The sequence below is a fragment of the Zonotrichia leucophrys genome, chromosome 7 (genome assembly GCF_028769735.1).
Source record: "Zonotrichia leucophrys gambelii isolate GWCS_2022_RI chromosome 7, RI_Zleu_2.0, whole genome shotgun sequence".
In the NCBI taxonomy this organism is placed as follows: Eukaryota; Metazoa; Chordata; class Aves; order Passeriformes; family Passerellidae; genus Zonotrichia; species Zonotrichia leucophrys.
The window spans coordinates 8,105,325-8,128,273 of NC_088177.1; the positions used below are offsets into that span (position 1 = coordinate 8,105,325).

Consider the following 22,949-nt stretch of genomic DNA (forward strand, 5'->3'; position numbering starts at 1 on the left):
TCTAATGATGAAAATTCCACCAATAAAAGAGGAAGACTTCAAACTAATAAAAGTAGGATCAATATAGATGTGAAAGTGAATAGAACACTGGACTGAAATTCAAGAGGTTTGAAAGTGTGTGGTAGTGTGTCTTTTCAATTCAGTCTGTGTCATTTAAATAACAAGATTAATTGCTTAATTTCAGTGACACATGAAACTAGAGTTTATGCTCTTCAAATAGGCCACGACCATTCAGTGTCCTGCTGTCACAAAGATAAATCATGAAAGGCCCCTCTGGCCCAAATTCTTGCACTAGGACAATTCAGGGATTGATTTGCAATATGGGGATGTATTTAAGACTGGAAGTTACTCCATTTTCCCCCAAAATAACACAGGATTTTTCATTGGCATTTACAAGGTCTTGGATTATTTTTTTGGTTCATGTGAACATACCTTGTGTAACTGTGAGTAACAAAGGAGTTCTGTAGCATTTAGGATGTGGTAGCATGTTGTCAATTCAATAAATGGGGGTAAATTCAATAAATGGAGGGAAAGAAATTATTGCAAAATTGATGGGGGTCAAGCTGCTTGTCAAGTAGGAAAAGTTTTTCATTGATTTCTTTTCATCTTATGATAGTTTGCCTGTACTTTGACATTCCCAGGAACAATTTATATTATGTCAGGCACAGTAGAGGGCTGCATTTCCTGCCAACTCATACCCTGATCTTAAACTAAACCCTTAGCAGTGTTAAACCTAAACCAGAAACAATAGTCTTAGTGAAGCTATTTATAAGAAATATTGCTTTTATTAAAAAAAAAATACTTGAGATTATCATGGCGCTGTATTTATGTAATAGTGCTGTCACTGAGAGCCATATTTATATCTATCCAAACTGTGATTTAAAATGTATGGATTAACCATTTCAGCAGAGTGTATATTCCATGTTCTTTGCCTAGAGATAGGGTAGATGATGAAAATATTTACTTTTAAAAACATACAATAGTATAGGAATTTGGACATTTAGCTTCACAATGAATTCCTGTTGGTTCTGCAGCTAGCACAATTCTATAAGAGGATTTTGCTGACTAAGGTGAATTTTTCTGCTGTGACAATCCCAGATTTTTGTTTGAGTTTGTTTTCATCTAATATTTTATTTAATGTTGCATTCTTTGTGAAAGCCAAAGAAGTTGTAGAGAACCTGTTGAGCATCAAGTTGTCCTGCAGGGGTGTGTGTCCACTCCTTTTCAGTCAGCTTTAGAAATAAGGTCAAAATCAAGATGGAATCAATTCTTCCATTCAATCAATTCTTCCAGTTATAGTTGTGTATAATAACCCTGTCTACCTCTTTATTTTTTTAGTGATACTGTTTTTAATCCTCCTAATGTGTTTCCCATTAATTCTGTTTAATGTAAGCTTTGGAGGTCATAAAATAAATCAAATACCTTGGATGAAAACCCAATACACAGTTTCAGCAGAGTGGCCTCTATCAAATATAGGACTTTCAATTTTTTTAACAAGATCTATGTTCTGTAAAGTGCTGTTAGGTGTTCATTATATTGCCAGCCATTATTTTTGTGGGGAGAATCCTGGATTTATAGTGCCATTATTTTCTTTGGTACTGATGTCAGGATAGCTTACATACAGAGCCTTGGTTGTCTGTATTCATGTTTTAGTAAAACAGAATAAATGAATCAGTTATTCACTGCTCTCAAGTTTCCAAACTTTTCAGAAATTTGAGAACTATTGTAATCAGGAAATTTTCAATCAGTTGTTTTCAAAGCTGTTTTTGTGTTCATCATCCAGGGCTGGTGACTCAATAGCACATCTTTACAGAGGCTTCCTCACATTCTCCTTTGCTGAAGACAGGATGTTTTTTATTCTGGTGATGTCCTCAGATCAATAATATGTCTCCTCAGGGCTGCAATTTGTGCCCAGCTGAGAGCTTTTCACATGGTACTACTGTTTGTTTCAAATTAAATGAGAATTCCTTTGAATTAAGAACTCCACTTCTCTGAATGTCTTTGTGAAGTGTCAGAGGTCTCTGAACCTTCTTCTGGTGAAGGCACCAAGATAATAAATAAAAAATCCGTCAGCTGTGCAACTGGATGAGGCTAAGGACTTGGAATCGGTTTCTTTTGTAGAATTTCTGATTCTAGATAACAAAAATAAAAAAAAAAAAAACAAATCTGTGTTTATGGCTCTTAATTAACATTTGAGCAATCAATGAAAAAAATCATCATGTGGTGTGATCATCAGCTATCACATTACCCAACCTGAAAAAAATATTGTTTAGCATGTTACTTCCATATTAATTACTATTATTACTTTTGAAGACTGTTATGCTCTGTGTTTACATGAGATTTTGGTATAATCTTTTACCTGCAAATCACCATACATTTTGCAAGCATTCATTTGATTTCTGCCCTTCAGGAGGTAACTAGTGAATCCAAGTTCAAAGAGAGGTATAATTCCTGCCCAGTAAAGCCTGGTTTTTCAAGAGGTCTGACTCAGTTTTCTGTTCTGATTTATTGAGTAAATTTTCTTCTAACTTTAGAACAAAGGCTTGTATTGTGTCTCTCACAGTATTTGCCATTCCAAATGTTGTTTCACAGCTTGTGAAGGACTTGCAAGAAGAGCCTTAGGACTGTGTATTTTTTTTGTGGTCCACTTAGGAATTTTAAGGGAAAGTGCTTTTTTGAGTGAGTTTCTTTTGGTAGGATTAGTTAATGAGGCACAGTGCTATAAATCCTGTTGGCAAATGACATGTAGGAGAGTAGATAAATGCGAAGGAGTAACATTCTGTACTCATTTGGATTTTAGCACATTAGTGTCACCTATGGGGTCAAAATGCATGGTTTGGAGCACTGCTGTTCAGTGTCCTGGGTTATTTATGCCATTTCTCACAATATGGCTCAATCATAACTAGGGACAGCTCTTTAGACAACTTCATTTCTTTCTATAAAACTCAACACTGTGATCCAGTGTCATTGGAGATTTCCAATGCTGCGGTTCCTAAAAGAGTAAATGCAAAATAGCCTAAAGGAAGCTGCAGAAACAGCCATGTTCTGTAATTGGTAACCTGAAACCAAATAACTGTCTGTGAAGTGCTGTTCCTTTTTATTCAAAATGAATATTGGAAATATTTTCTCTTTAAAATGAGCTGCTCTTAATTCCACAATTCACAATCTGGTTTGCCTTCCTAAACAGCAGCTCTAATAATCCTGTCCTAAACTCCATCAATCTCACCCCACTTCCAGCCATGGCCCTAAAATAGCTTAGTAAGTTCTTCAGATGATGCTTCATTAATTTTACAGAACCTACCAGAGGACATTCACTAGTGCTGGATATCTTGAGTTGCTGTGGAGTCAATTAAAATAGAGCTACATTTTTCTGAATAAGCAAAGCATTTTTTTTTTGATGATAGCATAACCTTTTTCTCCAGTCATGTTGACTTCCCACTTCATAAAATTCAGGGATTTGTAATGAATTTCTCAGACATTACTGAAGATCAGGGAAGTTCTTTTGTGTTTCCTTTAGGCTTAATTTAGAAATTTTCTTATGCTTTTTATATTGTTATAATAAAACTGTTTCATTTAATTAAGTATAAATCTCTTACGTGGGTTTTGAATAATCTGCGAGAATCAGCACTCCAATCTTGTAACAAATAGTGGAAAATTTGGAACTTTTTTTTTAACTCAAGGCTGATGTAGTAATTGTGTATTTCTTGGTAATTTTGCAGGTTTTGATACAAGCAAATGCAAAGTATTTTTCATAGAAATCCCAATTAATTACAGATTTCTTTTTTTTCCTTGACATGTGTTGGATTCTTTTTCATGAAAGAAATGATAAATCAAGTGAGTGGAAAAAGTTGCAACAGTTCATCCCACAATGTTTTAAATGTTTTTCAAGTGAACCTACTTTGCTTTAACCCTCCTTTGCTTGTGTTAGCTTGTGTGAACTGCTAACATTCAGGTCACAAGGAAATTCAGTATTCTGCAGCCCAACATGAATCACACAGAATATGGACTGTCTTAAAATAGTCATAATTTGTCCATCCAGTCACCAGAAATACAGACCAGTACAGAAGTTTTGTTGGAATCACTTCTAAGGAGATGTGAATATGATGTTCAACAAAATATTTTGGTTTTTTGCAAAACTTTACTTTGCTATATGGCCAAAACATAGATGTGTTGGATGAGGGGAGCAGTCTATAGGGTATAAACTGCTAATTTTGAGGCTCATGAGGCAAATCAACAAAACTGTCTTGTTTGTGTGTAGTAATAAGTATACTGTAATTAATTTAACCTGCTGGTTCTCTTTACAGAGGTATTAAATTGTCAGTGTGTTTGCTGACTGCTCATTTCTTTGTCATTGCAGATACAGCAGTGGTGTATAAAACCAGGAATGGACACGTTGTTGAACTGAATGTAGAAACAAATACAACTACATTATTACTGGAAAACACAACTTTTGTAAGTAATATATATTATCTGCTTCTCTCCCAGTGAAAGTCTGCTAACATTTTTTCTTGCTATGGGAGGGAGAGAGTACAATATCTAAAAGTTAGAGGAGATGTTTATAACCTGCATATAAATGAAAAATATAATCTATTCCTCTGTCAGTGAATGATTTCTAAATGAAGTTATTTGTTGGTTTATGTGTAAATAACCAGGATGTTGCAGGATTTGCTGTTGGTTGTGCTTTGTTCAGACCATCTGAAGGATGGATCATGCTTGGCATATGTTCTGGGGAATCTACCTATCAGGAAAACATGTTTCATAAAAGGTGGGAGTGCTACTTAAATGTTGAGAGTTTTTCACTATTAGAAAAGAGGGAAATTGTTCAAGATTCGTAGGAATATTTTCCTTAAGAGAAATAAATATGGAAAGAAAAATGTCATATTAATCTCTGGTTTAGTTGTTTCTCTGTGCTTTAATGGCTGAATAGATGATTGGGGATTATTCCTCTTGACCAGCAAAGGGTCAAGAATGGTTTCTGACTAGCAGTAATTGCTGAGAAGTACTTTAATTCTTTAGTCTGCATTTTCTTTTGCTTTGCTTGGCACTGTTATTCTCAGGGATACCACTTACATTCCACCCTGTAATTCTCATTTATCAGGGTTTTGCAGCCTAATTGTGTGGCTTGTCAATCTCTCCTCATAAATACTCCATGCAGACCACTGGCTGTTATTGTTAATCCCTGTACTTTTAATTTAATAAAATCTTTTACACCTGCAGACTCAAAAGGATGATTCACTTTCATCAGCGCTCTTTGGCAAAGGCTGATTTTATTCCTGGTCTGTTCCTGGCCTTTGCTGATAGAGATTCCTCTTTTCAAAGCATAAAGCCTCAGGTGACCTTTACTTCTAACTCCTCAAACAAGAAAGAGGAGAGCAGAACCTTTACTTCTAACTCCTCAAACAAGAAAAAGGGGAGTGGAACTTCAGTAGAAATAATTTGATGCTGATTTCCTAGGTCAGTGTAAAGATGGAGAAGGATGGAGGAGAGAATTCTATTTTAATGGGTGGGTGTGTGTGTGACTCCCCTTCTGTGAGCTGCACCTTCCATATGCTGGGATGTGCCTCAGGGGACCTCTTAGCCCAAAAAAGGCTGTCAGACACAATTAAAACTGGGTGGCGATGCCTTGTGAAGGCTGACCTAGATGGAGGTAAAGAATAAAGTGGGTGTTTATTGAAGGGCCTCAATGGATCCACCTTGGGCAGCACAAGAGCCCACCCAAGGCTGCACCCAAGGTGAACCCAAAATGGTCAAAAAATGGATTACCGATCATGAGGTCTCCTACTTTAGTAAGTTGTGGTCCATTTGCATATTGGAGTTAATTGTCCATTTATAGTCCACTGTTGTTTAGGCTCTTGGGCCTGAAATTTGGGTCACTTGTCCTTGGTCCCCAGCTAGAGAAGGAATTGTTTTGTCTCCCTACTCTGTGAAGAGAGCTTACTATCCCCTAATATGAAGCTCAGAACTACACACTAAAGCAGTGCAGAATCTGAAAAATGAAAAAGCTAAAACAGCCATCAGTGGAAGGCTGAATGTCTGTAAAGTACAAACCCTCAAGCATTAGGAAGCACTTTCCCTGTTAGCCATTTACCAAGGCTGTGTGAGCCCATGCCTGGCCAGCCAGGCCTGTGCCAGGCCTGTGTGGTGCCTTCAGTGCATCCTCGAGCTTGAGCAGCTGCTTGGGCACCCCCGGCTGCAGAATTGACTTTACTGCCAAGGCCTGAGTCTCCTCACAGAGGAATCCAGGCACTTCTGGCTGGAAGTGTCTGGCCTGTGCTCCAGAGTGTGGTGCCAGCATGACAGGCTCTTCAGGCCATCATGCCACCCCAGCCTTGCCAGGTGATGATGGGCTGGGAAGGACAGGCTGCTTCACACCGGGGGTGTCACCTCTTTTTGCAAAGTTGTTCTTCCCTGGGCTTTTTATGGAACTGATTTATCCTCAATTCACACAAACCAAGTCAGCTCTAGACACTAGATATCTGCTATTAATTAGAAGTGTGGGAAACTGATCCAAAATATGTGATATTCAAGCAACCATTTAGTAATTATGGGTGAAAAAAAAACCAAACCTACATGTATTTTTTTTTCCTGCAGACCTCCTCTCTTTACACAGCCAAAAGTTGAGAGTGTTATACTTAAAAATAGTCAGTTCCAGTAATTAGTATTCACATGGAGGAAGGATAATAAAATGCTGAAAACAGAGCAGAAGGCCCAGCAAGTTTGTTGTATGTTTGGAAGAGAACAGTGGGAAATGTTCTGCTGTCTGACATGGTGGCCAACAATCCTAACTGGATAACATTACAGAGAAAGGCTGAAATCAAAAGCTCTCCTGTTCTTCTGAGCTTGACTGTCCCCAGATTTGCACTGCTAAATGTAATCTTCTAAAGTTAGACACCTGGATCATTAATCAAACATTTTCCTCGCTCAGTGTCACATCTGCTTAATCATCGGTGCATAATTAGAATGGTGGTGGTTTAATGACTCTGCAGAGATGTCTTGGATTAATAAAAAATACAGCAGAGATCCAACACAGGCAGTGGCAATGCAAGTTCCTTCATTCTTCCCTATCAAAGGGTTTTAGTCATGGAAGAGTCACCTTTTGATGGGAGTTATTAGTCTGATTTCAGTCTGCATTTGCTTTCCTGTTTGCCTTTGCTCAAGCAGCCAGAGAAATTGCAGGGTTTTCTCAGTAATGTTGATAATTGTCCATGGAGAATTGAACTGCTGTGATAAACTCCTTGTGCAGAGAAAAGGGGCAAGTAATGACTCTTTGTCACCCCTGATTGGACTGTGTTTGAATCAGCAGCTCAGAGGAGATTTTCTTTTTTCCCCTCATTGCTCAGCCCCTGAAGCAATCTTCCACTGGGCACAGATCACTGGCTCTTCTTTTGCATCCTAGAGAATGCCACTCTCCTGCAAAGTACACACCTTTTATCCTTCTTTGTGTTGCTTATTGTGTAGGAGCCAGGTAGCCCTAATGAGAATCTGCTGTACTCACTGAGTAGGTGTATCATCAAAAAAGCAGGCTGCAGATTTAAAAAAAACCCCTATGTTAACATCTATAAAGATAATAAAATCCCCCAACCTTTAAAAGTACCATTAATAATTGTCATGCACCTGGAGAGAAGAAAGGCTGGTGTTTTGTCATTCTGGGATGCCCACTTCTATTACACAGGGGAAGTATCTATCCCAAGTTCCTGAATTAAAGTAGTTTTTTCCAGTATAATCAGATTTTATTTAGAAGTAGAAGAAATTCTCATGTTCTTCTGGAATGGAATCCTTTTCTGTAATCAATTAGTAAAACAGTCTGGCCTTTATATAATTAATCTATCAGCAAAGCAATGTTATGGGTAACAAATCCAGTGCCATAAGTGAAAAGGATAGGTTGCAAAGCACAAAGAATATTTGTTGACATCTCTTAGTGTTATTATTTAAGGATGTTTTCCAATACACATTTTCCTCTGACTGTATCCATGCAGTCCCTCCTGTTTCAGCTGTCTAATAAACAGTTAATATCCTTAGCCAGCAGCATATAAATGTTCACAGCTGGAGGCTGGGCCAGTCTCCTATGAAGAGGAGCCAGAAAAAGCCCTAGACATTAATCACTGCGTGGCATCCTGGTGTTTGAGACGCTGCCTCGATACATGATTACAATATGTTCTCTATCATCTGCCTGGGCTGCCTATCACTGTGATCCTAAGTGACAACCCACCAGCATTTGGCAATACTTTATTGCACTTCACACTTCCAAAATCAGTGGCATTATGCCACATTTAGCTAAGAAATTTCAGTGTTTAGCAAGCATTTTGTTGAATGCTTTTGCCATCAGCTGTTCCTTAGGGTCAGTAAAAGCAGGTTATCAGTTCACACACAGCCCAGTCACAAGCTGAAGAGGAGACAATGCAGGACCACATGTGTTGTAGAATTTTGCTCAGACATGGCTTGAAGGAAAAAAGGCCATGAAAATATACAGCTGATGGAAAAGTAAAAGGCAGCTGAAAGCAGCAATTCCCAAGCCTGCTTCTGTAAATAACTTAGGTTCTCAGGCACATTTTTATAAACAGCAGGGTTCTCAGACAGTTTTCTCATAACAGGTGAACATTCTATCTTTGTCTGTTTTGGGAAAGTAAAAGTAAGTTGTGAGAACACAAATCTTGGTTTCAATAAACAAATCACAGGTATTGAAAACAAAAGGAGGGGTTAGAGTTTGCTCTGTAACCTATGATGAGCTCGGATTTTGCAATATGTATGAGTTTAATTAACACTGTTATAAAAAGTGAATGGTTGAATCAATAAACCGGAGCTCAATGCTGATCAATGAAGATGGGTCTTCTCCCTTCACTTCAATACACATGGATCTTTTAGCTCAGGGAAGGTTGTCCATCTGGTTCTTTATTCTATCTCAGCTTCTCAAGCCTGTTTTACAAACACAAAATCTACTAGAAAAAGCAAGTACAGAGAGGATAGAAAATGTGTGTAGGGAACATTCTGGTATGGAACTTTCCAAGCGTGTTGAATTTTCTGAAAGAAACCTGCAGAAGTTTTACCTTCATTTCTCTGTCTTTAAAAAGCTGCAATAATTTTGAAAGTGGCAAGGCTTTTATTAGCCCTCAGTTTCACTGCTTTTGTGGTGCTTGTATTCAGATTCCATGCACACACCCTGACAAACACTCAGGGTCCTCTGTCACAAGTGAATCCACTGGGGCTCCTCCAGGCTTTGGAGTGTGCATGATGGGATAAATTTTGAATCTGTTGATTTGTTTTCAATACCAGGCAATACAAGTGGAATTGTTCTCAGTTTGTGAAAACTGTCCAGCTGTACTCTTCTAACCCCCAGTAATTCCTGACTTGCTGTGCCCTTTGATTTCTGTGCCTTTCCACAACTCTTTTGAAGCTCAAAGGGAAGCTGCATTCATGGTGCACAGCAAACAATTACTGCTGAGTTTCAAACCTGTTTCCAGAGGCTTTAGAGGAGCACACCCTGCAGCCTGTTGTGTTGCTGTGTTACTGAGAACCATCTTTTACACAAAGATGGACAGGAAGGGCCTTGCTGCCTGCTATTGGTGTCAGAAGGGGACAGAGCAGGAGCAGTCCTGGCTCAGGGACCAGGGTCAGGCTGTGACAGCCCTGTGGAGGCCTTGCAGCGAATGAGAGCTTCAGTCTGAGCAGAGCTTTTGGCAGGGACTCTTTTGTGGTGTTTTACAGAGGGTTCTTCCTAAACAGCCCTGCTTGTTCTCTTTCTTTGGATACCTTTTTTGTTTTGTTTTGTGCTCCCCACCACACCACCTTCCTCTTTTGATATGAAACTCAGTGCAGCATCATAATGCAATTACAGTTCTTTTGTTGATTAATGTAGATTTAATTACAAGAGTAGGTTACATGCTTGTATTTTAAGAACCTTGCATAAGAGATTAATGAAAGGGTGAATAATAGTAAATACCTTAAATAACATTATATAACCACATAAATATTAACAGTTGTTGCAACACTGGACATTTTAATGACCCACACATGTTGTAAATAGGTGATTATGAATATTGTAACATTCTCTCTACTCTCCTATGCTCCTCTGGGTGTCCAACAACCCTCTCAGCACAGCCTTTTCAGCAGAGGGGTTTTTATGAGGAAGGGTTTATTGTTGCAGTGCACCACTGGTGCATCAGGGTAGGAAAGCCTGACAGATGGAAGGATTTTCAGTCACTATGGTTTGGTTAGGTGGTGGCCATTGATTTTTGTCCAAGTTTTGTCCAAGAAGGAGGTTTCACTATAAAAAATGTGAAAATATCAGGTTACGGCAACTCTGTGGGATTTCTCTAAGTACTATTCCTGGTAAGATTGTTCCTTGATATAGTTAAGGGTTAATTATCAATGTCAATTGTCCTGGCAAATGGAGAGGGAAAAACTTCTGTGATTGACAGGTTAGAGGTTATTGTCTATCAGTGAGGTGGTGGTGCAAACCTCATAGTTGGTTCATGTCTGTTTTTATATCCCACAGTTCCAGGTGGATTTGGGGAATTTGGTTCCTGTTTTTGAGAACATAGAAGTCAGCAGAGGTCATGGTTTTAAGGCACATTTGTCATTTAAACTGGACAGAAAACCTGAAGGTTAACAGCTCCAAAACCTGGCATTGCAGAATTTTTGGGTCTAGATTAACGACTCAGGTGACACAAGAAGCACTGCATTAAGAAACGTAACCTTGGAAACCCAAATTTTTCATCATTCCAATTATAGCACATTTTTCTAATTACAACCTGTCTTTCTCAGAAGTTCCCTGTTTCCAGCCTTGCTCTTCTGCTGGGCTCCAGTCTCTGCTGCTTTCTCACGGTCCATGTTCTCCTTTCCGTCACAGCAGTGGCAGTGAAGGAGAATCCCATTGTTCCTGGACTGCCAGTGCCTCCCAAGGGAACTGTGACATCCCAAATGCCTTCTCCTCCTCCTGCAGCTCCTGTAATTCCATCCTGCCTGACTCCTTTTATGCCATTTGGCCAATGCCTGTCTGATAAGTGGAGCTGGATACCTGTGAATCCTGATGAACCCCCATCCCCTGAGATTCCACTACACCATCAACTTAAATTTCTGATACAGATGTAGATGTGCAATAAAGAGATGTATAATTTCCTGGTTGCCACCAAGATCTAAAGCAAAATTCCTGAAGGTCTTAAAATATTTCATTCTGGATGAAAAATAACAATAAAAAAAATATAAAGCCTAAATGTGTGTTAAGGGAGCACTAAAAAGCTGGAGAAGGAGAATAACAGGAGTGTGGAAGATGAAAGTTTCTGGGGAAAATAGAAGCACAAAAAACTGAAACAGCAGGAGGGGTAAACCTAAAGGAAAAAACCCAAACCAGACAATTAAGCAGACTCCACAACAGTGAACATTTCTTTAAATCAGTTTTAACTGTGATATATTATCTCGCTTAAAATCATCCAACTGAAAATATGGAAAAAGAAGACTGTAAAGTGTACATGTTACAAAAATATTTTTATAACTCACGGCTAGACTGTATTACAGATAACTTCATCTGTTTGCTCTTTACCATGTTTTTGAAAGATTATGAATAAGGCACTGATTTAAATGTCATAGTAGTTAAAATCCACAAAACCAGTAGCCTCAAAATTTTATAGTATGTGAAAGATGAAGAGAGTCACCAGTACATCAGGAGCTCAGAGCTAGGGTTTAAGAAAACAGGAGAAATAAAAAGAGCTGATACTAGAGGCCCTTGCTGAGGATGCAGAGCCTGAACCAAGCCTAAAATTTCTCTTAAACACCATCATAACAGTTATTTTTAACAGGAAAACACACATACATAAAAAGTTAGAAAAAGAAAGAAATTTGACGTTGGAAATCAAACTTGGGAATATATTGTCCACTGGAATTCCATGTTCCATTTTAATCACCCATATGTAAAGATGGGAAAAGCCACTTCTTCTTTTCCATGCAAAACTATATTTTAGCAATTCCTGAAAGGTGGATGAGAGCATGAAACTGGAAAGCTGAAGGACACAAGTCTGTTCAAATTCTGTCTTTTTGCCTGGATTTGGCTTTTACTGCTATGGTGGCAGTGAGACCACTGAGGTCATCACATCATGCATCACTGTCAGGAGAAGAATTAAAACTCTTATCACAGAAAGTATTTCAAAGAAACCTAGAAATACAATGTTTCATATGGCTAGACCTGATTTTACAGTCAGTGGGAGATTTGGTTGAGTGAGGAATGAAAGATCAGGGATAAGGACCATTTATGTCTGAAAAAGTGAAATTATGTCAAATACAGCAATATAGGAAAAGTGGCTGACAGGTGTGTGAATTAAGCAGGGAAGACAGTACACATGTGTTAAAAAATCCTACATTTATTTTGTCTCAGAATTATGCAGTAGTGTGGACTGTAACCAATTCAAGGATTACAGCAATTTCTGCAGTTCAAGTGTTTTCTGGTTGCATGGAGCTGATGTTTTTCACAGGGATTTCAACTCTTGATGGGTCTGGATAAAGGCAAACAAGGAAACTCCCTTCCCTTTTAACTTCATTCTGCCTTTGGAAAGGGATTAGGGTGTGCATGGAGTGCACAGGGTTGGACTGCCCCAGTCCCCAAGTGCTGATAGTGAGCAGGGATGCAGAGGGAAGCCAGCCCTGCTTCTGCATCCCTGGACTCTGCCTAATTAGGCAGCTCTGTTTTTCCCAGTTTTAGAGCTTATTTGTCCAAATTCCATTTCTTAGAGATCAAGCACAGCAAGCCCATAGGGTTATAGTCACATTGGGCAGCATTTAGGTCTGTTTTCCTTAATGAAGGCTACATAACTCCTGACAAAGCAAGAAGCTTGAGAAATTGGGGATATGCAGACCTGTGGAACAGCCATCCTCCAGATAACAAGACACCTGAGGGTTTTTAATTCCTAGTGTATTTCCAATGTGGTATTTCCCAACACTTCCTTTTAAACTCAGAAATGTGTTCTCCTGAGAAGAGAATAAACCCTTGGGGTCAGAGTCCTCTCAAGTTTCTTTTTAATGAATGAATCTGTCTAACCTCTGTAGAAACTGGCCCAATAGATGCTCTCCCAAAGGTTTGTGTGGCATACATCTCATCTCCTGCAGCAAGAACTGAAACTTTATTTTAAGCCCTTCACCAGCTGGTCTAATCTCCTCAGCCATGGGGTCAGACAGCTGTTGGTTGATGAAATCCCTTAGACATGTTTGAAAAGGGGGAAAAAAAAAAGAAATCTGTCTTTTGTTTTAGTGACTCACAGATCTTGAGTTTACTTGCAGGAGGAATGACTCAGGTGATTTAATTTTCTGCTTTTAATCTGTAAAGGTTTCTTCTGTGCATATAAGTAGGTGTTTGTGAATTAACTGCCAAAATTGTGCTTGTCTTTACCAAAAAAAAACCCCTTCAAAACCAGAATTTTAAGGAAATTGTTATCACTTCAAGTCACTTAAATCTCTCTGCAATTCTATTAGAATTAAATATCTATTTTATTAAAGGCTTGATTGTAAATCAAGCTTATATAAAAGGGCTAATAATATTTTTATGATAATTTAAAGAAATCAGCGTTGCTATCATCTTTGGCAATGAGCACAAGATTTCTGCTGGTATAACACAGCTTTATACTCCTTTTACCAATAATTATGCCATTATGCTAACAAAAAGAAAACTATTTTTCTCAAATCTCATTACCATCATTTTTTGCATTGAATTTACACCTCGTATCTGGAGGCAAATAAAAGTGTGCAGGCGAGTGTAAGCTGAATAAACAAGGTTAGTGGGATTCAAAAGACTTTAAATCTAAAATCCACAACACTCTGTACTTGAATATGCAAGTAGCTCTTGCTGGCATTGCCTGGCAGTGCCAATGGCTTGCAGCTGAGCTGCTCAGGTGCTGCAGGAACACCCTCATTGCCTTTGCGGTGGCTCCATCAGGGAATGAGGCTCTTGCTAAATGTGTGAACTGGTAGGAGCTGCACTCCCTGGGAGTGAATTTAGAAAGTTGCCTGGGTTGTGCAGTGCTAAACGCTGAAGTACTGAGGCAATAATTAATAAACTGCTAGAAAGAAGATAAATTTCACATCTGAAAATATTTTCAGTGAAGTGCCAGGAGATGGGAAAGTTACTCACAGATTAACATGGTCTCTGCTTAAAGATGATTAACTCCTAAAAGCAAATTCGGGCACAGTAGAACTCTGTTCTGGATACTTTGCAGATACAGAAGGATGGTTTAAGGTGTGTTGTCTTTTTTTTTTTCCCTTCTTTCTCAAGACTGCAGAATTATCTTCTGACTTTTGATTCTGTTATGCTGCTGAATCATAGAGAATATCTTCAAAAATATTTTTCCCTTTAGTTTTTTTGGATAGCTTGATTCTAACTATATTAGAACCTTAGGAAACTGCGTGTAATATGTATACCAAAATATAGCATCTTTTCAGTTTATTGGAAGCTCTTTTTTTCCAGGTATAGCTCCTTAGCTACTCTGAATGTAATAGTTTGTGACTGCCTGCTTGTGTACCTTTAAACCCCTGTTGAATTCATTAGTTTAGTGGTGGGATTAAGCTAAGCAGAACAGGATCCTTAAGAAATCCAATAGTGGATAGATCTTGTCTTACATAGCTGTTTTTATTTGTTTTCATTTTATGTTTTCTGATTCTATTATTTTTTTGGTGTCCTATTTTTTTTCTATTCTTATCTGCATTTTTCATTTCTTCCTTTTCCTTTCATTCTGCAAATAGATGTCTTGAGATTAATTTAAAATTACTTCCTTCAGTGCCCTTTAAAGCACATTCTTATCTTTCTCATGCAGTAGCTTCATTAACTTATTTCTGACATCAACTGACATCAACATTACCCCTTGATGAAATTACAATCTTGAATTCAATTGGGTGTCATGTAGTCTTGAGTGGATGTAAACCATTATTAGTTTTATAATGTTACCTTATGTTTCACTTTTCTCTCTACTAAGAATTTTCTTTATTTTAAGACTTTTGCTGTGGTTCAAGTTGTTTTGAAAAATGTTTGTATATGTGGTGTTAAAAGAAAAGCAGTAAAGATGTAGTGCACACCTATTCTTTTTATTACATATTATCTTTAAGGCCAGCCTGATGATGAATCTCTCCTTTAATCATTCCAACCAAAGTGTCTTTCTTCATTCTTTGGGAATGACTTGGTTATAGTTATTATCCTTGAACTTAGTTCTTGTAGTGATGATAGAAAAAAACTCATTGGCCTCTTATTGGTATTTAATGTTGAAGCCAAATTTGTCTGTTGCCATTGTGCTAATACCAGCTAATTAGATTAAGAATTATTTAGTGAGTCATATTTTGTGAAAATTACATTGGTTTTCTAACCAATTCTGTCTTGTGAATGAGAAATTCTTAAATGAGCTGCAGGAAAATTTGAGAAAGGGGATCTTATGCTTTTCTATTGTTAGCTTACTTTTACTGTTACTTCCTTGCAGGTAACCTTCAAAGCATCAAGATACTCTGTTTCACCAGACCTAAGATTTGTTCTTCTTGCATATGATGTTAAACAGGTAAGCCAAGCCTTCCTAATCAAAGAGCCTCTAAATCAAAACTCCAAGAACTTTGTTGTTTTGTATGTTTCATTTGTAATTCCACATGTTATGACTTGTGTACTTGATTTCTCTTCCCAAAACTTTCTGGTTCAATGATGGGGAAGTTTGTATTGAGATGTGCGTGGAGGTGTTGCCTGGTTCTCAGGAAGATAAATTGCCATGCTGTTTTTGGCAGTAGAGGTTTTCTAACCCTTAAACTGCTCTGTTACTGCCTGTTTTTGTGCAATCCTATCTTTTGATATTCCTTCTGTTTTAAACAGCTGCACTGGTAATTTATGGACTACACAAAACAAAAGGTCTAGGCTGATTCACATAAGGGAATTTTTATTGTTGGCTTCAGGAGTCTGAAGTGTGATAGTCTGGATGCCTGTAAATGCAGTGTATTCTTTGTTTCTTACAGTATTTAGAAGTATTGGAGGCTATTAGATTGTCAAAATGAGTTTTGATCAATAATACTATATAGAGTTTTCTAAGATAGATCTTGTAACACAAAAAGGAAATTAAAAAAAAGCTTTAGGAGTTTTATGAATTTCTTCTGTGTATATTGGTGCTTGTATAAAAAGTGCTGCTAAAATATGAACTGCTCTTCATGAAAGAGTAATTCTGAGTTGATGAACTCAGTGGTTACTTGAGTAAGTTTGGGTTGTTTTGTTTGTACTAACAGTGTTGATATAAAGTGATTTGGTATTACATCCAAATAGGGTTTTCATCTACCAGTTGTGCTGGATTCCAGATCAAGCTTTCCTTACAATGTGCCTATATCAGTAGGTGCTGTTGTTCATTTCACTGTTTTTTTTGATGAATGGTTCCAGTTTATTCCTATGCTCCTTGCTACTTCCCTTCTTGATTGCTTCTTATTTTGTGAAAGATTTAATAATCCCTCATACTGACTTAAATTCCTCATTTGTTCTATTGAATTTTTGATTTTGCATGTTTTGATTTTTTTTTCCTTTGAGATTTTCTTCTTCTTCTTTCTTCTCTATATACTAACATATATAGCTGATAAAGATAAATAAGAAAAATGTGAACATATCTGTCACACTTTATTACATCTAAATGTGTCAACACCATGATAAAGATGGTCCACTGACATGCAGAGAGCCCTCAGTGTATGCTGATTCTATCAGTTTGCAATTCTTTTTGTTTCAGTCTTGGTTTCATTGCAAAAAGAAACTTTTCTGTCCTTTCACAGTGAAGTTACATAGAGGAAAGAGTTTGCAGCATTTACATTTTCCATCTAGAGGTTTTCTTTGCTCAACTGTGTTGACAAAAAGAAATTAAAAAGTGAAATGAACAGGGGTAGGGCAGCAGTTTGTGGTGGCAGTCCTGGGTGCCTTTGGATGAGGCTTCTGTCACTTGGACTGGTCCAGCTGAGCTCGTGGCTGTCAAACCAGGAACGTGCCGTGCTTGTTGTGTCTTCTACAAGTGTTGATCCTAAAACTCAAAATAGCTGGATGTTGTCACTCAGGTGTAAATAATACCTTAGCTCATGAATGTGTTGTTTAAGGTGGAAGGAAGAAGCACCAAAAGTCGTGTAAGTCAATTTATTCAGATGTTGCAAAAAATGTTATTGTGAATAACTGGGGAAAGTATTTTGTTTTTTTCCTCTACATTTTCTGACTTTTGGGATATTTGTTAGACTGGAAAGGCACTTTTGTTTCCTCCAAATCTGTTGGATACATCAAGGGTTAAGTTAGTGTTCATAATTCTTGTGGTTTAGGAATTTTTTTTCTCAGTTAGAGCCTAACTTAATGCATCTAGATGAGAGGAAATCTGCCTGTCTACCTTTCTTTCCCCCCAGCTGCTAAGTATAAATGATTAAATTTATTGACTATAAAATTAAAATCAATACTAAGCAGCATAACTTAATTGGAGAGTTTCCAATTAGTTTCAGTAGAACCAGGCCAGATTCTTTCTTCATGCCTCTTTTGAATGTAACTTTTTATGAAGCTGAGGATTTCCTTATTGTCAAAGTTACAGCACATGGTTGAGTCTAATAATACCCAGTTCAAGGAGCAATAAGTAACTTATATTAAGTATTTAGCTGATCTCTCCATCTGCTATAAATTGCCACAGATTTCTGAACCTTACTAGCTGTGTTTGCCCCTTATTTTCCCTTCTTTAATAAGATTTAGGTGTATAATTGTCCTGCAATGTATTTGATGGGTTTTCTACTTTTGAGGACTGTGAAGAATTTGGGTGTTTAAAATTATAATGGTTGTTTACAAACATCAATCTGTGCTCTTTGCAACATACAGTAATACAGCTGGAACAGATTTATTAATCAACAGTTTTATAAATAAGCTAGTGTGTTTCAGCTGAGCAGATTGGAGGGAAATAGAGACAAATACTTCTTCAAGACATTTTGTCATGAAATTGTAATTAGGAACACGGTTATTTTGATGTTTGGATTTTAAAATAAATGTTAAATTAAATAGTCTAATATTTATTTTACTGTTGTCAGCATTTTCTTTAATCTATTTTATGCTTGGACTGGCAAACTTTAATTAAATTTGCAGTTGTTTCAGCACAATTAAGAATATCCTCTATGCATAACGAAACATAAATCTGCATGAAAATAAGCCATCTTTGAATACAAAAGTAATAATTGGATCATTTAAATTATGCTTCATACACGGACAAAAACCATTTCATGTGGCATAGCAGCTGGTTTGGTGGAGCTCTATGAAAATATTATGGAAGAAAGCTCTTTTGCTGAGGAGTTGGAGGTGTTGTACATTGATTTCTGGATGTCAGGCTCCCTCCACTCCTTCCCAGCAGTCACAGAGCACAAGCCCTGGGGCTGGCTGGTGTTCCATGTTGGACCACAATGGAGTGGTGATTGTGGAGGTCCTTTCTGTGAGTTCTTTGCTGCAGCACTCCATCATTGTCCACACTCCTCGATTGCTTTTCACCAGTTCTCCAAGGTTTCTGAATTTCCCAAGCTCCCATGGCTCAGCTGCAGGGCACATGGTCTTTCTGTCTGTAGCTCACCACAATTTGGTTGGTGTCGCTGAAAAAGTCTCATTGTGCAAGGCAGCAGATCAGGAATAGAAACTGATTTGGGAAATGAGCTCAGACATCCTTGCTGGATGTCAGGCCATCCTCATTCTTCTGGGACAGTGGGAAGGCAGCACCAGGGAAACTGTTGTACCCATTGTGTGCAGGGAGGGGACAGTTTTGCAGGGCTGTATCTTTTTGCTTTTCCTTTGAAGATTGTCACATTGAAGAATGTGACACTCTGGGTGACAGCATATCTAAGCCAGTTGAGATTTCAAGAGGAAAGATTATTTCACTGTTGCTTTCAATAAGGACTGTGTTAAAATGATATTTTAAACTTTTCTCACTCTTCTGGTAGTATAATTCACAACTACCAAAATCTGATTTATAGTTTTGATAGGGAAATGGAAATCAGACAGTCTGTTCTTGTATTAATGGTAAAGAATGGGGCAGTGAATTTGCAGAAGAGTGAGAATTAAGTCCTAAGAAATTCTTTCACCATTAGGAAACTTTGGTGTTAACTTGGTATCACACCCCTCAGCAGACTGTCCCTGCTTGTCCCTGGACTCCACATGAAATGAAAAAAAAAGGTTTATTCCAGATAATAGTGAGTTTTTGCTCACACATCATGGGCATGTTCTCCCACTGCTCTTGCTGAAGCATAATTTGCTGCAGAAAAGCAAATGAAGAAGTAGATGAGATCATTTCCTCTCATCCCTCACGTGATTAAATCCTTGTGATTTTTTTTTTTTTTTTGTCTCCCTGCAAACAAACTGTTCTTTCCTTTTCCGTGCTTTCAAAGCCCTTTTGAATGCCAAGCTTCAGGAATTTTTCTTACTTCATTTTCTTTTCTATTAATAGGGCATCATCTTCTGTTTTCAGTACATGATAATTATGTGTGAATTTTTTAGCTCTTGGTTCAGAAATGTGCTTAAAACAGATTAAAGTTCAGCTCTAGTTTAGAAGCGTGAGCATTTAAATACTGTCTAAAAAAGGCAATATTTTCCTGAATTAGAACTTCAAATTGTAATCTTTTTTTGCTCGAGAATTTTAATAAAACAATATGTGTAGCTTAAAAGAAATAGATTTTAACACTTCTCATGGTAAGATCAGGATGAAGACTAACTCAATACTCTTCAGAAAGGAAGGGGAAAAATAATTTTAGATCTAAATGTCATTCATGTGGTAGAAATAGTTCAAAAGTGTATCTGAATATTTTCAGTTGAATGTATAAAAGACGAGATTCCAACACAGCATTTGAAGCAAAGAACCCCCAAGTTACTTTCTGCTTTGTGCTGATTCTTGTCATCAATTTGCTGCAATAATATCTATTTTCAGTGGATAATGACAGGGAGTACTGACCACGGTCTACAGCAAATGAAGGACAAACAAGTGACATTCTCATCAAGCTTTTAGATTGCCTCTGGTACTGACTTACTCAAGTGCACTGAAAGGATCTTCAGGATTTTGTCTGCAAATTAGGAGAATCCATGAGGGGAAGAACTCACTGAAGTCTTAAATTATGAGTATGTGTTCTGCATTAGAAGATTATCTTTCTTCCAAGCAGGTGGAAACTAAATGCTCAGTTGCTAGTAAACCTCTGGATCAGTGAAATTTATTTGTGGATTTTTCTTCTGAAAAAGTTAAAAGCTAAAGAAACTACCTTGCACTATGCCTTATTTTTAATCACAACACTGGATTTAACATGTGCAGGTGTTTTCCAGATCTTTTATCCAGTGCTTGTGGAAGTCTGACTATGAGGAGCATTATCTGTGTATCAGCCAAGGCTTGGAAGCACACATAACAAAGATGAAATGAAATCTGCCACCCAGCACATGGAAACAGCATTTTCTCAACAAGATTATTTCATACAAGGGAATAACAAAGGACTTTTTAAACCAGCAGCAATCTGGCCAACAATATTTTATGTAGTGCTCTCCATGAAGTAAAGATCTGATATAAAATTCATGCTATCACCTTTTCCCTCAAAAAATGCCTGTTTCTTTAGATAAACCTGTTTTTCATGTGTATTTCTGCAGGTCCTCAGGATAATCTTTCATCTCTCATTTGTTCATTTTGAGATGAGTCCAGAGGCAAATCATGCATGTGCACAGTCCTGAACTTAAAAGATCGTAAATAAAACTCTGATCCTGACATGACTTTCCCATTCATCTTTATCTCCTGTCAAAAACAAGAAAGACCAATTTTTATCAGCTAAAAAAATAGCAAAGGATTTTTAAGAGAGATCCACCCCAAAATCTGAGCTTATTTATTACAAATAGTTTTTGTGATATATTTTGTTCCTCTCTTAGATATGACAAAACTGGGTGCTTAGAAGTTCAGATATTGAGCAATTTGTGGAATTAGGCTGCTCAAATTTTTGCCTTTTCAAGGCTGTTTTTTTACTTGGAGTTAGAGTTTTAGATGGACAGGGTCTGGTAATATAACAGCTAGGGCTGTAGGTTTTCTTGGCATAGTGCTCTTCTTTTTCATATATTTGACTTTATAGAGCTCCACAGCTAAGCAAGGCATTTTAAAGGTATAAAAAGCCAAGGTCTTTGCCTGAGGAGATGATGTGTTTTGTTGTAAAATCTGGCCAAACGAATTTTATGACACCATCTACTACCATGAATTATCCCTCAGGAGTGAGTATTCATGTGAATGCAGTGTGTCCCACTTCTATCCAGGATTTAATCTAAATTATGTGGCAAAATGCAATAGCAACCAGCACCCATAAATGGATGATGGGGAAAAGAGAGTCTGTTTTATGGTGAGAATCATGGACACTGATGCTTGTTTTGTATTTGTCTGAAAAACAGACCTCACCTTTTGTTCCTGTTGAGTTTAGTCCTTTAAGTGCTGCCTTCAGTCCATCAGACAGGTTACTGCCTCTCCGCTTACTAGAAGTAGCAGACTTGTAAGTGGAGGATCTACATCTATCTGCAGTTCTGTGTGAAAATTATTGTTGTGTTTGTGGTGGGATGTTGGGGATGCTCTCTGCCAGGGTGTCACTGTGGTGGCCTACAGGACAGGGCTGGAACTGTCACAATTTTTTTCCTCTAAAAATAAAAAAATGAACTGAAAAGATGGGAAACTGGAGTACTACTTGGAGGCTTGCACTGTTTCTTTACATCTAGTAAGGGAATATCTCTTGTCACATACCTGTCCTTATGCATCCCCTTCCTGTTTTTCATAAGGGATCTGTTGGTTCACATATGCAAGTTCAGCCTAGCGTAGCAGTTAAAAAAAACAGATCACTTTTCCTAATAAACCACATCAAGCAGCATATTGCTGCTTTTCAAGTAGTTTACTGAGTTTTTCTCTTCCATTTATCCTGTATTTATACTTACAGGATTGCTGCTCAACCTCAAGTTTTAGAAGTAAGCAAAATAAATAATTCTAATTGAGGTAAAAGATGGCTTTTTTTTTCCTTGTTCAGAGTTACCAGAGCTGAAAAATCTGAATTCATGTTTCGGGTTCTTGTTCAAAGCCAGTATTGAAAAAGAAGATTGTACTTTGCTGTTGTTCAGAAAGAATGAAGGCATTTAGCTTTTCAAAGAAAATGTTTATTGACAAAAAAAGTATTTCTTTTCAATAGTATTGTCATTCCTATCAAGCATGAATACTGTTATTTCAGGAGGACCTAGGTGGTGTCCAGCTGAGTTTCTGAGATCCAGCAGCTTAGAAACTCAGTCTTAACAGAAATCTGATTTTCAGAGTGGTTGTACTCCTACATCCCATAATAATCCGTGGGACTGGAATCCCACTGTGCTAATGCTATATAAACAGGCAATATTGTACTATTTAATTCATCAGTTCCCCTAATCTATGAACAATTTATTGTATAAAGCACAAGTTCTGCCTTCTGCTGTGAAACTGGCAACTGTCCCATCCTCCCTGCTCCTCTTTTGTGCAGGGATAATGTGCAGAAATGACCCAGAAATGTCCTTTGCAGGTGAAGAGTTTGTCTGTCACAGCCCACTGACAGAAAAACCCAGAGTCTTAAAGGTGTTGGGGTTTTCTCTGTTGTTTTGTGATGTTTTTAATTCCAAATATCTCTTTTCTGTGCTGGAATCACATACAACTGAAAGGCAGTTATACACTGGTAATGTAGTGTTTGGGGGTTTTTAGAAGATGGTGTAGAAATTATTTTTCTTATCAAAATATGTGATAACAAGACTTCCTCAACAATGCTGAATGAAAAAAAAAATGCAAAAAAAAAAAAACCAACCAAGAGGCTGTTTTAATAAAAGAAAGACAAGCAAGGACAGCCTGAATAAATAACAGGGCAAGGACTGTTGGGAGCCCTAATTGGGGACTGTGTTAGTAGCTGTTAAAGGCTGCAAAAGCTGAACAGAGCTTTAATTTGGATTGAGATCTGCCAGAGCT

General features: G+C 37.6%; 1 protein-coding gene across 3 annotated transcripts in view; it reads left to right on the forward strand.

Annotated features, from left to right (window-relative positions):
- Positions 1 to 22,949, forward strand: part of DPP10 (dipeptidyl peptidase like 10) — a 433,982-nt gene that overhangs the window by 301,963 nt on the left and 109,070 nt on the right. For all 3 annotated transcript variants that reach the window (XM_064717808.1, XM_064717810.1, XM_064717807.1), the window contains exons 4-5: positions 4,358 to 4,452; positions 15,444 to 15,518. In XM_064717808.1, coding sequence (XP_064573878.1) covers positions 4,358 to 4,452; positions 15,444 to 15,518 — 170 coding nt within the window. The remainder of the gene's footprint in view (positions 1 to 4,357; positions 4,453 to 15,443; positions 15,519 to 22,949) is intronic.